Raw genomic sequence first — 18,154 nt, 5'->3', positions numbered from 1 at the left:
GTGGCCAGTGAGTGGCAGCACAAGGTAGGTGTTTCTAATAAAGTGGCCAGTGAGTGGAAGCACAAGGTGGGTGTTTCTAATAAAGTGGCCAGTGAGTGGAAGCACAAGGTAGGTGTTTCTAATAAAGTGGCCAGTGAGTGGCAGCACAAGGTAGGTGTTTCTAATAAAGTGGCCAGTGAGTGGAAGCACAAGGTGGGTGTTTCTAATAAAGTGGCCAGTGAGTGGAAGCACAAGGTAGGTGTTTCTAATAAAGTGGCCAGTGAGTGGCAGCACAAGGTAGGTGTTTCTAATAAAGTGGCCAGTGAGTGGAAGCACAAGGCAGGTGTTTCTAATAAAGTGGCCAGTGAGTGGAAGCACAAGGTAGGTGTTTCTAATAAAGTGGCCAGTGTACTTTTTACCCTAAATATCAACTCAACATGTAATTTGAGTTTTGGTGGCCAAACGTTATAATACAACTCTAACTACTTAAAGGTGCAACCGCTTAGAAAGTGAACTCTTAGTGCTTCACTCCACTTTTATCAATCACGCATTTCATTTGTCTGATTTCAACAGTTATTTCAGAACAAATTTCACAACACAAAGAGAAAATTAATGATGTACATCTTTATTTCAACTTGATCACTTATCAGTCATCCAGAGGTGTCTTCAAATGGGACAGTACTGAACTGAATTACGCTGACTGCTCGATAAATGCTGAACTGGAATGTTCCATCTCTATCACAGGTGAGTACGTACCACTACAGAGGCAGCTGCTGCTGCTGTTTGGGATCTGTGCTCATGTAACCTTGATGACGGACCGGCTGTACAGAAAGAAAAAGGTTCCATTCACAAGCATCCATTTTTCCCAGACACAAGATAAAGTTACTGTTTCATTGTAAACGACACTGAAAATGGGGCGGCTCTGTCGGAAAGACTTGGAAAAACAGCATCAAAGAAATTGCCTGTGTGTGTTTGCAGAATTTGGAGTTGCGCTGTGCGGGACTTTTTGGTTGCTTCAGGCCAAACTGAATTATTTATTCACTCAATCAGTGTTATAAGAAAACGGCAAACTTGGTTTGTGCTGTATGTTTTTCATGTATGCCCACATGGTTATTATATGGCTATACATAATTCAAAAACACATCCAAATGCTGGTAATATGGATACGAATTATCCAGTGTGTGTGCTTGGCACAGTAATACAGCAAAAAAAATCAATTAGCACAGAGAAAATTTGCTTTTTCCACAATAACTGCTATTATTTTTCAATTATCCTTTGGATAAACTGTCCTACTGGACGCAGCAGTTTTGGCCATTGGCATCTTTGAAGCGCAGGCGCATCTTGGGTTTGTACTTTTCAAGGTACATCAGCTGTTTGGAGTTGAAGGCTCCACGTCTCTTTCTGGAAAGAGAAGAAATTACAGTTTATAAAGCACGCAGAACGTCAGATAACCCACGCAATGTTGGGAGAACATTGGGCAGTATCCACAAGAATACCTCAAATCTCCAAAATGGTAAGTTAACGAGAAGAGAAAAAACCTACTTTTAATGCAAGTCAATGGAACCAGAATTTTTGTCATTTTGGACCATTTCTTTTAGTCCATTCATCATGAAATTTACACCCAATGTAAAGGACAACAGGCATTTTCAGATTATGTCAAAAACTGAAAAATTACCAGAATGAAAAACAAATAAACTCAAGTTTAGTTCTCTTAAATAGTCACCAAATAAGTGAACGCAGAGCACGATTTCCAAGGCATCAACGAATGTCAATACCAGCTAGAAGAGAGCGGCTGGTTAGTATTAGCTTAACCAGTTTGATAACGGGGGCAGTGTTACAGAAAATTCTTATCATTTTGTCTTAAGATCTGACGGGTCAAGAAAATTTTCACAAATTCGTATTACAGAAGCAAATCTGATCTTGATTTAGGAATCTTACAGCATCTTTCTTATCTCAAGTTAGGAAATCGTAACTTACTCGACTGAAGTCGACAGTCAGCTGTCAACCATACATGCACAGCTGAAACGTAAATGTAATGAAGTTAGTTATTCAGGCGGCTGAAGTTAGCTGTAGTTACTGGTGTAAAGAAAGTCAAATAAAACTAAAGCGTGATGAACTGAGAGTTAATAATATTGTGTCTGCGCTTCGTGTTGTTTATCAGAGTTGCCGCTCCACAGTTTCAGTCTCCATTTCCCAAATGCTTTAGCCGAGTGCGCTAATGTTATTCCTCCCAATAAACAGACACACAGCTGCCCACACGACGTGGGCTGGAGGTTAGGGAACTGGCCCCGTCACCGGAAGGTCGTCGGTTCGATCCCCAGAGCCGCCAGTACACGATTGAAGTGTCCTTGAGGAAGGCACCTAACCCCCAACTGCTCCCCGGATGCTGTGGACAGGGCTGCAAATTGCTCCGGGCAAGTGTGCTCACTGCCCCCTAGTGTGTGTGCTCACTAGTGTGTATGTGGTGTTTTACTTCATGGAGGTGAAATTTCCCCGTTGTGGGACTAATAAGCATCACTTAACGTTCAGCTGTCTCCTCATTATTCACCATCATCACTGTAATACTTCATCTACACTAACACACGAAGGTGATCAGAGGGACGGTGAAGACTGAGTTTGCAGCATCTGGGCTTTTAAAACGCTGCTAGAAAAAAAACTCAGTTAAAGCCTTTTCAGTGTAGATAAATGTGCTGGTTACAGTGAACTGAGCTGTGATGAACACAAGGTTAAAACAAGTTAAGATGCCCTGCAGTTTATCTTAAAGTTAAGTTTTCTAATCTGGAAATAAGAGAAGACTACAGACTTAAGAACTGTTGTCCTGCAATGGCTTCTGTCCTAAATTCAGTCTTAACTGAAGTTGCCATCACAACAAAGCAGATCTCAGACTTAAGAATTTTCTGTAATACGGCCCCAGCTCTGCTGACCACAGAACGGGCTGGATTCTGTCTAACTGAGTCACAGACACAAGTTTAGATGACGAAGATCCAAATCTGAGGGAGTGAAGAGGAGCAGCTGGAGCTGAAGGGGCAGAAAGGAGGAATTAAACCCGAGCTAACGTAAGTTTGCCAGTTGGGCTACGGACCCAAACACCACGATTCTGACTAACGGCTGCTCTACTCAAACAAATGTAGATAATAAAAACTTCGTTGGTTAGTCCAGCTACCTGACGCTAAAATGGCCCATCTTTAGAGGAAACCTGAGGCCGCTTTTCCACTAACGAGCCAAGCGGTCCTCAGGGCTGTACTGGGCCGTTCCGCACGGGTCCGGACCCGTGAGATCGGCTAAATCAAAGCCAGGAAATATGCAAGAAACCTTCACAAACGAGTGGCTAACTGCTAATGGGCTGTGGCCATGCATACACGACCCACCACAACACGTTTGATCGGTCAGTCACTCCAACTCCAGCCTCTCGACGTGCCCTCTAACCTTTTTAACTTGAGACCACCGGTGGCTCCAAAACGTGCTTGGTCATGTTCCTCATAACGTTCATATTCCATAAGCTCCATTCAGAAGCTGGGCGTCGTGTGAGGCTGTAGCTCTTCTCTCCAGTCTAATAGACGGTGACGTCATTTTAAACCCTTATAATAAAAGAAGCTGAACTTTGTTTTTCTACTGAAAGTCGACCCGTTTTTCCCCAAATCTGGGCTCTAAACTATAAACAGACGGCGTCTCTTCAGTGATCTGCTCTGGAAACATTACTTTTAGAAAATAACACAAAGAACGTCGCAGATTTTTGGCTTTCAGCAGTAAATTATAAGCGTATAGTGATATGTGAAGATCATAAACACAGGTTCTGTTCATTTGAGCAGAGTTTTAACAATAAAATGAATAAATAATGTGCATTCGTTTCATGCAGCTACTGAATAATTAGTTTTATGATTTGGGCATGTAAATTCAGACGGAAAAAACTACATATACCCTGGAGAATAAGAGGCTAAACGGGTGGTACTGGAGCGTGTACTGCAGTGGGTTTCACCTGTAGCCTAGAGACATTAGCGTCGCCTGGCAGGGTCCAGCTCAAAGCCCCACAGAACAGGTCAATTTTTCATCTTTGTCACTTCAGCACCAGGCATCCTGAGTCTTTATCCTCTAAACGGTTGTTTTCAATCATCAGGTTGCCAAGCCCGTACTAGCCTGGCCTAGCCTAGCAGGCTACAGCTTAAAGCACTACATAACAGGTTGGATTTTGTCTTTGTCACTGCACCATCAACCGTCAAGTCGACTTTGCTCTCGCTGCTGCAAGAAGATGAAGATGACGACGACGACGCTGCATCCTTTCTTACTGTTAGACCACCCGACCCTGAAAAGAACTGGTAAGGCATTTGTACTGTTACAAGACTTACTGTCGAATAAACTGAACTGCATCTTCATACATCATCCCACACTCAATTAAGGCTATGGCCACCAACACAGGAGCCCTGAAGAGAAAAATAGATCAGAATATAAACTACTGCTGTGCTGCATTTCAATTATACCATAGTATAAGACGACATTTAAGTGTGCATGAATTAAGTCAATAAACTCTGCTATTACAAACACAACGTCTTACAATTCTAACATATCCTGCTCTGACTGGACTTTTTGGGGAATTCCACTACATTTTTTCCCAACACAAGTACAACCAGTTTATTTACTCTCCAAAACAACAAACGTCTTTTTACAGGAGTTCTTACATGCGAAGTTGATGATGGGAAAACAGTGATGAATCTAAAACAAACAAGTTTTCTTTGGGGACTATTTTGCCTCGCCACACCTTGCATGTATCCCTCCACCATGAATGGATAAAAAAAAACAAACATATTTTTGGCTAAAACCTTCTTGGATATCAGGCAGCGTTGATAATCATTTCATGAAATAACCTTCTATGAGGGAGCTTTTTAGAGGTGGACGTCTGGCTCCTATCACCACCACTGTGAACAGGTGTGACTACGTTTCTTTAGAACAGAGCATTTCACACCAAACCACTCTGAATGACTCTCAACCATTTATTTATACGGTTTATATCGTTTAAAAAACAGCAATACACTGTATTAATAAATTGTTTTTTAATATACTATGAACTGTTCTTTCACAATTCGATACACTCAGCAAATAACACGTATTTTCTGTCATCTACTAATGCTGCTAAAACTGAAAATCAACACTGCTGTGCGACACAGATGCCGGCGTAGACGATGCATCTCGCACCAGTGACTTGAACGATAATCAATCCGCTGTCCATGAGACTTGTTGTGCTGCAACAAAGCTTGCTGGCCCATGATTTATTATTTTTTTTATTTAAAATGACATTTGTTTCAATAAAAACAGAAAAAGCTTGCTGTAGTTCAGACTTCAGTTACCAATAACTAAGATCTGTACAAAAAGGATAATTTATAAACAAATATTATTAAATAATATATAAAAAAGGTTAATATTTGTTAATATTACTCACCGTCCCAATCCTGCAACACAATGTACTGCAATGCAACAACCTGGCTCCTCTTTAAATTTACATTTCAGCAGGTTCAGCCAGTCATCCACAATTTGGTCAGGGGGTGAAGAACCATCATCAAAAGGCCAATCCTTGGAGGGAAAAAAAAAAAAGAGCAAACAGAAAATTTAATATCACGTAAAAGGTCACATTTGTGATACTATATCAGAGCTGCGGCCGGCGAGAATGTTTAACGTGGCCAAACAGACAGCTGCCATAACCTCCAACACCCTTTAAAATGAGGCAAACTGAACTGAAAGAAGGTTCATTACTGAGTCAGGAGAATAAGAACAGGGTGCGCTGCTGCGAGTCGTCCTGTAAAGCCCGTAACAATCATTTAAAAGTCAGAGGCGTCGGGTCTCGAGTTTTTCACACCACGTCGTACGTCTTTACGTCACACAAGCGGACTCAAAAAGAAGGTCCGGCTCGATGTTTAGGTCTCAAATGATCTAAAAATCAACACTGTACTGATGAAAACATGATGGCAATAGCAGACAATTCACTCACATCCTCAGAAGTCGTGTTCTTCACCAATTTTGGCCGAGTTCTGTTTGAATTCTCTTTCGAATCATCAGATTCATCCACTCAGGGAAGGGGGCCGAAACACAACCCATGCAACTACACATTTTCAAAGAAGACGTCTCCAAATCTCCAAAATATACATAGTTCAGGTTTTAAAAAAGACTGTTCTTTCTTTATTTTAGTCACAAAATGCACAGTGTAGATTTAAAAAGTATCAATATACAACTGCACATGTATCAAATTACATTATACAAACCATCTGACCAGAAGAATCCAGATGTTCCTTCTAACGAGTGAATTCAGCGCCTTTAAAGTCACCCATTGCTGATAGATGTTCAACTTCTGACACAAAGCTTGCATAATCTCCATAAAAAAGCACTGACTGAGATCCCACTAAATGGGATGCTCTGTCCAAAGCCAAGCCTGGGCTAGAGGGCTATAAAGCCCCCCAGCACTGGGCTGTGGAGCAGTGGAGCTGCGTTCTCTGGAGTGATGGAGCTCCATCCAATACATTTGGGATGAGCTGGAGTGAACCAGAACCGACCATCCAATGGTCAATCAGTACCTGACCTCTCTAAAGCTCAATCAAATCTCCACAGCAATGTTCCAACATCTAGTGTGAAGCCTTCCCAGAACAGTAGAGGCGGTTTACGCAGCAAAGTGAGACAAACGCACTATAATACCCATTTCAGAAGAAATCCTGGAAGATGAGTTGCCTACAAACTCTTGGACACGTAATTAAGACCTGTTCGTTGTCTCACTGGCCTACCATACACTATACCATTCACTGCCCCAGCATAAAAACTGGGCAGCCTAGCACTTAATTACTAAACCTACTTTCAAAATATATACATATTAATCCTGTACGCCTCATGCTGGGACTTCAGTGAAGTAAAATTAACTAGAAAAGAAATGAACACAAATATGACGGCTTCTTACCAAAACCTCAATGCCCTCCTTCTCCACGGGCGCCTTGTCGTAGGTGGCCTCACAAACCCTAACCAGCGTCTGCACCCCAAAAGCTTTCAGCTCCTGGAAGACGTGAATAAAGGTGGAAAAACATGAGCAAGCGTTTATTAGAGGGAGGTTTTTTTGCAGATCGACACAATTACTCTAATCGTTTTCAATAAGAGACGCGGTTTTTCTTGCCGATTTGTGCAGAGCGAAGCAGGCATCTCGAATGCAATCAATAGCCTGTGTTTCTACTGTGCTGACCAATCAGCTCAAAGTCTGGGCTTCAGAGACAGTTAAATAAAGGAGGGATTAGCGGCTGAAGTCATTCATGGATCGAAATCACAACCAGACATTTAGCTTGTTTTTGGTAGCAGCATGCTCGTGGGCATATTTCGGTTTTTCAGTAACTGCATGAATTAAATGGGAAGTTTTGGGGTTTTTTGTAAAGTCTCCCCTCAAATGAACAGAACGTGTGTTTTATGATCTCCACATCACTACATGCTCACAATTCACTGCTGAAAGCCAAAAATCTCCAACACTCTTTGTGTTGTTTTCTAAAAGTGATGTTTCCAGAGCAGATCACTGAAGAGACGCCGTCTGTTTATAGTTTAGAGCCCAGATTTGGGGAAAAACGGGTCGACTTTCAGTAGAAAAACAAAGTTCAGCTTCTTTTATTATAAGGGTTTAAAATGACGTCACCGTCTATTAGACTGGAGAGAAGAGCTACAGCCTCACACGACGCCCAGCTTCTGAATGGAGCTTATGGAATATGAACGTTATGAAGAACATGACCAAGTGCGGTTTGGAACCACCGGTGGTTCCAAGGAGTTAAAGAGTAGTGATGCACCACTTCGAAACTCTGGATCGGAACGTCACAGATACCGGACCTTATTAAGCAAATCATCAGCCAGATGTGTCCGATACACATTCAAGCTTTGGTTGCTCTTCACTTGAAGTATGTTATTCTAAAACAGGTTAAACATCAAAAACCACTGTTTTTAACAGCAGAACAGAAAACTCAAACATGCAATAATTATGAATAACCACATTACAGGGAAACTTTTGTTTAAAGGAAATAAAATGAGCAAGCAGGAAATCTGCCTCAGTAGTTTCTCTATATGCTGCAGTGCGTCAGGAACTTACCACTGTACTGTATCCATGCACAGTATCAGCTTTGCAAGCAAAAGACTGTTTCACACGTTTGCATTATCATGGCTAAAAAAAGTTAAGGTTAAATTAAATTTTAATAAATTGTTTAAATATGAAATGAAAAATAAAAAATAAGGGTGCCGCATTTTAAAAATCCTCAATTGAATCGTCTGCTAACAACAAACTTGATATCTTTGCATAGGTAAAGTTTCAAGGGGTAAATTCATACTTTCTTTAAATGTTTAGATTTTACAACTTTATTGGAAAAGTTTACACTGAAATTATAATTACTGCTTATTTTGGTGGTGCATTCTCCAGAAGCATATTAATAAAGGTTTTGTAATACCTCGTTCTTGTTTTTCTTTCTTATGAACAGTCATTTCATTTTTGTTGCTGTTTTGCTTTAGTTACAGCCTTGAATATAGAATTTACAAAGAGTATAGAGAATTTAAAATAAAACTAATACCCAGAGCTCAGGTAACAGAATCAGTGTGAAGCCCCTTTAACGTCATTTTGCATGGAACAGCCCAAAATCAGGTTTATTAGGAGTGGCTCATATCTTACCTCAGTAAACTTGGCCAGCTGTGAATTGGTGGGGTTGTGGGTGATGAGAAACCTCATGCACTCATAGGTGATTTCGACAGGAGCAGGACGATTCATCTTCACACACAAATGAAGGTTTAATACTCTTTGACCCAAAAAAAAACAAAAACAAAAAACAAAAAAAAAACCCAAAACAAAAAAAACGACTTTCAAGGTGTAGTTTTAAAAAAATTTTCAAAATATGGGTGGAATTAGATTTTTGGACAACTCTCAACTTTAAATGGAAATTCCAAAAAAGCAAATGGAAAAAAGGAAACCACGCTCAAGACGCACTCCTCTATTTAAAAAAAATAAAACTAAAAAACAAAAGAAGGGGGGCTATCCTTCAGATATTCAATTTCAATTTAACCCATTCAGGAGAAGAGTGATCATCAGTTGGCGCTTGAGAGAGGAAACAAAAATGGCTCTTTGGCGCCTGAATTGGCTCAGACCGACACATACACTTGAACTTTGGGCAAATACAGCCTCTCTCCCAAAGTTCAGAATGTAAGACGGCAACTGCGTAGCGTAATCTTCATGTGGCAGGCCACCTTTTCACTTGTCCACGATGACCAGGTGCTGTGCCTGGCAGAAGTCTCCACTCACAAACGCCATAAATGGGCAGCCTGCGTCGAAAAAAAGACAAAAGTGGGTCAGGGACGCTGGGACACCGCCGACATCAACTGGCATCACTGGCATAAAACAGATAATCAAAACTTGACACCATTAACATCACATGATATTGGATATATCCTAAAGCTAAAGTAAGGCCCAGTTCAAATGCAGAAAGATATCGACATCTCACCCAGGCGTGAGCCAACTGTTCACAAGTTCAAAGGCAGACTAGTTATAACGTAAGAGTTCACTAGGTGCAGGTTTACGATTCGAAAGGGGTCGGCAACATGCGGCTCCGAAGCTGCATGTGGCGCTTTTACCGCCCTGTTTTCGTAGGTAAAACTAAAATATTCCTCCTCTACAGTAAAATAAAGCTCTGCTGATCCTTCAAATCAGTTTAACAGTAAATGGTCTTAAACGCTGGAGTTAATGTAGAACTGCTGATTCACCCTTTAACCCTGAAGATCAGCGCAGACGGCTGGTCACCATAGCAACACAGACAACAGTCTGGCCTGGCTAGTAGTTAAGAAACGACAAAGAGAGAGATTTAAGACGGACATCGATCATTCGGAGACGAATGGACTTGTTAGTGTTTATAGTCACTCCAGCTGGTTTCCTGATGCGTTTAATCGGCACGAGAAACCGACAAACACTAAAAAGCCATGAAGCTGAAGTCAGTTACTCATTCAAATTCTCCCGTTCCACCTTAAAAGGTGCAGCAGTTTACCTTCTGGCGCCTCAGGCACCATTTAAGGTTGGATGGGAGAATTCGAACAAGAAGCTGGTGAACGAGAAGCGACTTCAGCCTCGTAAAAAAGTCGAATGTTGAGAGACGTTCTACAAGAAACTGTTCTACTTTTGCAGAGAAGTTTCCTGCTGGAGATGTGAGAAAAGTGCCTGTAGCTGAGCTGAAGCTTAAAGCAGAGCAAAGCAAGTCTGTGTTGAGTCTATACTGGGACATTAACACATACTGAGATATGTTTATAGTCAAGATGGTAAAATGGACAGTATGTTGTGGCTCCCAAGGCGTTTGATTTGTGTTGAAAGGACAAAACGGCTCTTCTTAACATTCAGCCTGCTGATCCCTGGATTAGGGAAAACAGTAGTTACACAGGTCGTCCGTTTTTTCCAATTTAACTTGTTCTCTTCTACGCTGAGTCCAGATTTAAACTCTGCAAAGAATAACTGGTCTTACATTAAACTTGTTTTCATAGCAAATTTACATACAAGACTTCAACATTTAAAGAAATCGAAGGGAAAAGCTCTCCCACGCTAACTTAATACACCCATTTGTTTAATTCTTCTTAATTTACTGAGTAAAATTTTGTTGTTAAGACCATTAAAAGCTTAATATCGATCTTGGCCAATTTTTCTGCACAGGCGTTGTGGTGTCAAGGCACACAGACATAAATTATTAATTAATACATGACTTATGGATAAAACCCAGTACTGGTTCATCTCTTTAAACTGGACTTATTCAATTTACACTGGCTCTCTGTTTATTTCCACCATGCAATGTCTGGATTTTGACCTTTAAGGCCTTTCAAGGGGAATTTCACTCATATTTAAAAATTTCTGCATAATTAATTCAGAGTGTTTTGGTGTGCTTTTAGAGGCGGACGTCTGGTTCCCATCACCACCACTGTGAACAATTCAGACTCTCTAGAACAGAGCGTTAAACGTTTAAAACATCCTAAACGTTTAATTATGCAGAAATGATAATAAATTAGTGGAATTCCCCATTTCTTGGAGATAAGCCTATACAGATCAGGTGGCTTAACTGGTGGAAGGTCTCACAGCTCAAGAGAATATCAGGAATGCAAGGTCAATTAATGTTTTTCAGCCCAGATTAAAAGCCTGTTTGTTTAGGCTAGTTAATGCCTAATGTACTGGGTGTACTCTTTGCAACTAGATTAAGTGACCCTTATTAGTCCCACAACGGGGAAATTTCACCTCCGCATTTACCCCAGTGAAACACCACATACACACTAGTGAGCACATGCACTAAAGGGCAGTGAGCAGCCCTATCCACAGCACCAAGGGAGCAGCTGGGGGTTAGGTGTCTTGCTCAAGGACACCTCAGTCATGTGTTGTCGGCTTCGGGGATCGAACCAGCGACTTTCTGGTCACAAGGCTGGTTCCCTAACCTCCAGCCCACGACTGCCCAATTGTGCTCTTACTTAATTCAGATCATGGAATATTATTATTTCCCAATGCTCCACGTAAAAAACACGTTATAATTTTGCTACTAACATTAAAAAAGCTATACAACTGAACCCTACATTTCTCTGAGGGAGCTTTCAGAAGCAGACGTTCCACTGTGACCAATTCTGACTCGTATCTGGATGACTTGGTTTAAAATTTTAACACTTAAATGATGCAGGATTTTCGACAGGTGGAAATGGTCCTTCATCAGTTATTCAACACAGAGCTAATGAAGAGCATCAACTACAAATCAAGCATTTTCCCCCCACCAATAAGCTGCACTTACTTTCAGTGTGTGTAAAGAAAAGTCGAGATCTCCGCATTCTCTATCCTCACCATCCGTCTCGGTCTCTACTGGACATCTGACCAAAGAAACAGCCACCAGAGTTAATCAATTAAGATGAGCAACAACGCAACCTCTATCATTTCATCTCTGCAGGAATCGTTGGCGTCACCAATAAAGCATTATTTGAACAAATAACATAAACATCAAGACTTCAAGCTATTAGGAGCTCATATACCACGTTCAAGACAACCGATTATAGACGGTGTTGAAGGGGAACGACATCAATTTTTCAAAGTTTCCTAATAATTCGGTGTTTGAGGTGCGAACAGAGTCATTCAGAGTGGGTTTGGTGTGACATGGTTCAGACGTCTTTACAGTGGTGGTGATGGGAACCAGGCGTCACCATGACTACAACACGGATATAGGCACTTTATTTGCTATTCAGAAGCACCAAAACAATGACCAATCTGAAAAAGTATGTTTTTCTTTGGGAACTATTTGACCCCGCAACACCCTGCATGTATCCATCCACCATGAATGCATTAACAGACACACACTTGATCTACATAGTGACACTAAGGTCTAATCCTGTACATGTAAAACGTCATTCTGACCTCATGACTCAATTTACCATCTATTTTAAAGCTCTGCTACTAGTTATTAAAGCTCTGAATGACCTTAAAGCTCCGCTTACGTCACAGAGTGTCTGTCTACGTTCCAGCACACAACCTAAGATCTGCAGACAGTGGCCTTCAGCAGATTCCCTCAGTAAAATGCAGAAACCTGGAGAGGCTCGTTCGGTTACTCTGCACTACTGTGCAGCTCAGATCACCTTTAATTAGACAGTCAAGCTCAGCACTCGCTTTTAAGAAGCTTCTAAAAACGAGTCTATTTAACTCTGCATTTAATTAAAACTACGTCTCGTGGTTTTTATCCTCTGATTTGATTTTGAGTTTCAACTTCTTCTGATTCTTAATAAATACTAATGATTTCTGTTTTATCTCCTGTCTGTAAAGCACTTAGAGCTGCCACCGGCAAGAAAAGTACCATATAAATAAAAATTACTATTATTATTATTATTATTATGGTCCACTAAAGTGATATCACCTAAGGAAATTGCGCTTCCTGGCAATTTCCCAATGCTCAAGATCTTTAAACCAGGGGTGTCAAACTCAAAGGGCCATATTAAAAAATCTCAACAAATCCGTGGGCCAGAAAATACCCGTTTTATAACATTTTTTAATTAAGATTTTGCTAAAAACTGACCATTGTTTACTCAAAATACACCACGTCATGAGTAAATTATTGGCACTTGTTATAGACCTTGAAATATGACACGAATACTTTAAATATTCGTAATTTAAAAGTCCCCAGAAGTCTTTTAAACCTGCCTATATGATAAAACTGGACACCTGGCATCCTTTCACGGCTGCGAGTTCATTAACACCTGGGCTCCGTTTCTGAGCTGACATCAAGTGTTTACACTGGTTGAAATGCAGTTTTCAGTGATCTGACTGGCGTGGAACTGCGCAGAGCTGCGCTGTACCCACTGTCCCACAGACGGTTGCTGAGGTAGAAGAGTCAGAATGAATATTACATTGGAGTGCATGCTGGGAACTGTAGTGCAGCGCATTGTGAAACAAGCTAATATTAATAGAAAATTAAAACAATAAAAATTTTAAAATAAAAACTTGTGCTACGAAATTACGTCTTCTGAATTTTTTTTATATGGAACGTCAAAGGGCCTGGGTTCGATTCCCCAGCCGGGTGACCGGGGTCCTCTCTGTGTGGAGTTTGCATGTTCTCCCCGTGTCTGTGTGGGTTTCCTCCGGGTTCTCCGGTTTCCTCCCACAGTCCAAAGACATGCAGTCAGGCCGATTGGACATGCTACACTGCCCCTGGGTGTGAGTGTGTGAGTGACTGTCTGTGTCTGTCTGTCTGCCCTGCGATGGACTGGCGACCTGTGGCCAGCGGCTTAGAAAATGGATGGATGGATGGATGGATGGACGGATGGACTGTCAAAGATAATAAAACAGTGGAAAACCTGAAGTACTGTTTTGCCTCACAACTCCCAACACGTATCCCTCCACCATGAACCCGTCTCAGGCATCAGGCGGTGGATTCACAACCATTTACTGTAATAAGTCGATTGTGAGGGAGCGTTTTAGAGGGGGACGTCTGGTTCCCATCACCGCCACTGTGAACAGTTCTGACTCGGTGTATTTTCTCCAGAGGGGAGCGTTTCGCACCGAACAGCTTTGAACGGCTTTGTTTACATCTCAACCCCGTTATTCTCGAACAAGTGGCACAAACAGGCGGAATTCCCATTTAAAGGGCACAGCAAACCGCACGCAGCTGGATAATGTTATCTGACTACACGCCGCCGGTGAAACGGAGAAAAGGGGCATTTTGTTCAAGCAGCTTTGCGTTTATAACGATGACAGTGAACCAGCCTGGTCGCCCGGCAGACGGTGGCCAAGCCAACTGTGCCGAGGACGGAGTTAAACGGCTCGGCTGTAAACAGTTCAAACAACAATAGCAGCCGGGCTTAACCGGGCTACGCTAAGCCGACATACACGGTATTCGGCTACGTTTGGGCTCCTTTAGACGCCCTTAGCCTTCCTAACCAAGCCTTCCGCGCCGGTTTGTCTTATAGTTTGTATTTTAATAACTACTGAGAGACGAGGCCTTCACCAACAGGAGCTGCGTTAGCCTAGCTGAGATTATAGCGGTTAACTTTAGCGCACTGTGCTAACGCTAACTGGCTTGGCTTAACGATACCAATAAAACGGAAAATAATCTAAAAAATAAAGTGCTTTAAGAGTATAAACACCAAAATAAAATGATAAATATTAATATGAATAATAATAATAATAATAATACAAACACTAATGAACGCTAACCTGCGTCTACCAGCTTCTTGGTCGAATTTCCCCGTTCCACCTTAAATGGTGCAGCAATTACAATAACCGCCGCGCCGATTAAGGTGGACCGAGAAGATTCGAGTAAGAATATGACCTGATAAAAAAAAAACAGAAATGAATGACCACAGGATGATGGTCATTTCTTAACAAGCAGGCTTACAAAGAGCGGACGGCGCCGGTGGTGAAGCCGGTGAAATTCACAGCATGTAGCGGCTCCGTGAAGAGTGGTCCGTCGGTGTTGGCTAGCTTAGCCTTAGCTTAGCCTAGCCTAGCCTTAGCTTAGCTGCTCCGCCGCTGCGCTGCCCGGTTCTCCGCTCTCTCCGTCATCCCTTCTGGCAGCCGGCCGCCCGCGACGCCGCGCTTACCGAGCCGCGGACCTGCGTCACCAGGCTCGGACGAATCACGGGCGGCGCTCCGATGGGCGCACTCGGGACAGCAGCGCGTTAGGAAGGTAGTAAGAACAGTGATTAGACTGAAACAGGAGGCTCTTCCACCGACTGTTCAAACTATATAAACGAGGAAAACATTATAGAATAAAATAAATAAATAACACAAAAAACGGAATTATTCATTTAAATCCACGAATGGCAGAGATATACATGCAGAACAAAAGGGTAAGGTTATAATAAAATGTCTATATTTGTGTTGTAAACATGGTGACCCCTGGCTCCCATCACCACCACTGGTCCCTACAATCAACCATTTCACACCAAACCACAATATTTCGAAAGAAAACAAGTCGTAATATTTGGAGGATAAAGTGGGCTGACTGTAGGGGGTCTGACTGTAGGGGGTCTGACTGTAGGGGGTCTGACTGTAGGGGGGCTGACTGTAGGGGGGCTGCCACACCGCGCTGGGGTCTCGGTTGGTGTCCTGGCACCGGAGCTCCACTCACTCCCGTCTCTCTGGATCATTTTGATCTTCATCCTCACTGTCTGTGAAACTTCATGCCCTCTTTGAATGGGGGAGATGAAGCCCCCGATAGCCGTGTAGATGACCCTGCCTGAGGTTCTCCTTCAACACCACAGACAGTGTCCCAGTCCGTCCGGCTCTTTATTCTAGATAAACACAGTTTCCTCCGAGTCTGTCCGGCTCTTTATTCTAGATAATCCATCCAGCCCCCACTTCTCAGAGACAAGCTGGTGAAGATGCAGGTGGATCCTCACCTGGTGCATTGGATCACGCACTATCTCACCTGCAGACCACAGTACGTGAGGCTGACTGACGGGACATCTGAGACTGTTGTCAGCAGCACTGGAGCACCACAGGGGACTGTGCTCTCCCCCTTCCTCTTCACTCTCCACACATCAGACTTCCAGTACAACTCTGAGATGTGCCATCTGCAGAAATTCTCGGATGACACTGCCATCGTAGGATGTATCAAGGGTGGTCAGGAGGAGGAGTACAGGAGACAGATGGAGGAATTTGGTGCTTGGTGTCGACTGAACCAACTGCAGTTGAACATATCCAAGACCAAGGAGTTGGTGGTGGACTTCCGTAGGTCAGGACTAACCCTGCAGCCAGTCTCCATTGAGCGGGTTGATGTGGAGACGGTCAAGACCTACAATTACCTTGGTATGCATCTGGACAACAAACCGGACTGGTCAACAAACACGGACACCCTGTATTTCCTGAGGAGACTGCGGTCCTTTAACATCTGTAAGAAGCTTCTGCAGATGTTCTACCACTCAATCATCTTCTACGCTGTGGTTTGCTGGGGAGGCAACATGAAGAGAAGAGATGCAGCAAGGCTGGACAAGCTGGTCAGGAGGGCCGGGGCAGTGGTGGGAGTGGAGCTGGACTCTCTAGTAACAATAGCAGATAGGAGGACTTTGGACAAACTGCTTTCTATCATGAACAATGATAGTCACCCACTTCACACCATCATCATGAAGCAGAGGAGTGTGTTCAGTGGCAGTCTGCTGTCACAGAGCTGCACAACAGACAGACTCAGAAGATCATTCATTCCGAGAGCCTTCAGACTCTTCAACTCCTCCCATCGGGGACGGGATGCTGCTGTTGACTGAGTTTAACCCAGTCGCACTACATGGACATCATTCAACTACTCAACCGCTTAATTATTTATTCACAATTACACTTCCCCAACCTCTCACACTCAAGTACATTTACTCAGGGTGTGGCATTCATATATTCACATATTCACTTTACAGAACTACATTTTTTACATGTACATATTAATAATTCTATGGCACATCAGTCACTTTTATAGCCAATGTCGTTTGCACCTTGCACTTTGCTCTGTAAATTTATTTATTGGCTGTTAGCAAAATCTACTGCACTGCTCCATCTACAGAAAGTTCTTTACCTTGTACAGAAAGTTTCTATACCCTTATATATTTTCTATTGTTCTGTGTTTGATAGATGTTGAATATGTTTCTTACTGTATTGTGTTGTTGCTGCTGGATGCCTAAATTTCCTTTGGGATCAATAAACTATCTATCTATCTATCTATCTATCTATCTATCTATCTATCTATCTATCTATCTATCTATCTATCTATCTATCTATCTATCTATCTATCTATAAACACCGTTTTCTCCGAGTCCGTCTGGCTCTTTATTCTAGATAAACACGGTTTCCTCCGAGTCCGTCCGGCTCTTTATTCTAGATAAACGCAGTTTCCTCCGAGTCCGTCTGGCTCTTTATTCTAGATAAACACAGTTTCCTCAGAGTCCGTCTGGCTCTTTATTCTAGATAAACGCGGTTTCCTCAGAGTCCGTCTGGCTCTTTATTCTAGATAAACAGTTTCCTCAGAGTCCGTCTGGCTCTTTATTCTAGATAAACACGGTTTCCTCCGAGTCCGTCTGGCTCTTTATTCTAGATAAACGCGGTTTCCTCTGAGTCCATCTGGCTCTTTATTCTAGATAAACGCGGTTTCCTCCGAGTCCATCTGGCTCTTTATTCTAGATAAACGCGGTTTCCTCCGAGTCCGTCTGGCTCTTTATTCTAGACAAACAGTTTCCTCCGAGTCCGTCTGGCTCTTTATTCTAGATAAACATGGTTTTCTCCGAGTCTGTCTGGCTCTTTATTCTAGATAAACGTGGTTTCCTCCGAGTCTGTCTGGCTCTTTATTCTAGATAAACAGCTTCCTCTGAGTCCGTCTGGCTCTTTATTCTAGATAAACACGGTTTCCTCCGAGTCCGTCTGGCTCTTTAATGTTGTCATTCTATGACTTTTTTCTTGAAATAGAACGACTTTTTTCTCAATTTCTAACATTTTTTTGTTTATTAACAATGGCCCTAAAGCTCAGTTGTAGAATCACTTTGTTTACATCTGAATAATTGAAATGATGTTAAAAATCATTAGAATTCCAGTTTAACTATCGAAGTGATTTGGTTGGCAATCATGGCTGGTTAGCTGGCTAGTGTGCTCCGTCTAGCTAATATAAACAGGCTGGAAAATGAATGTCAGCGTCACACGGTAGATAGAAGTGAGCTCAGCATTTTG

General features: G+C 42.3%; 1 protein-coding gene across 1 annotated transcript; it reads right to left on the bottom strand.

The window, feature by feature from the left end:
• Positions 1 to 588: 588 nt before the first annotated feature.
• Positions 589 to 15,135, bottom strand: ptp4a2a (protein tyrosine phosphatase 4A2a). Its single transcript, XM_017685637.2, has 8 exons — positions 14,847 to 15,135; positions 11,763 to 11,838; positions 9,208 to 9,282; positions 8,639 to 8,734; positions 6,911 to 7,003; positions 5,411 to 5,541; positions 4,323 to 4,397; positions 589 to 1,380 (listed from the first exon to the last, which is right to left on the bottom strand). The coding sequence occupies exons 4-8, from the start codon at positions 8,732 to 8,734 to the stop codon at positions 1,269 to 1,271; spliced, it is 507 nt and encodes a 168-aa protein (XP_017541126.1). The 5' UTR covers positions 9,208 to 9,282; positions 11,763 to 11,838; positions 14,847 to 15,135; the 3' UTR covers positions 589 to 1,268.
• Between the last annotated feature and the right edge of the window lie 3,019 nt (positions 15,136 to 18,154).

The sequence above is a fragment of the Pygocentrus nattereri genome, chromosome 10, assembly GCF_015220715.1.
Source record: "Pygocentrus nattereri isolate fPygNat1 chromosome 10, fPygNat1.pri, whole genome shotgun sequence".
In the NCBI taxonomy this organism is placed as follows: domain Eukaryota; kingdom Metazoa; phylum Chordata; class Actinopteri; order Characiformes; family Serrasalmidae; genus Pygocentrus; species Pygocentrus nattereri.
Note: the sequence above shows the minus strand (reverse complement) of the source record. Positions and strands in the feature narration are given on the sequence as shown.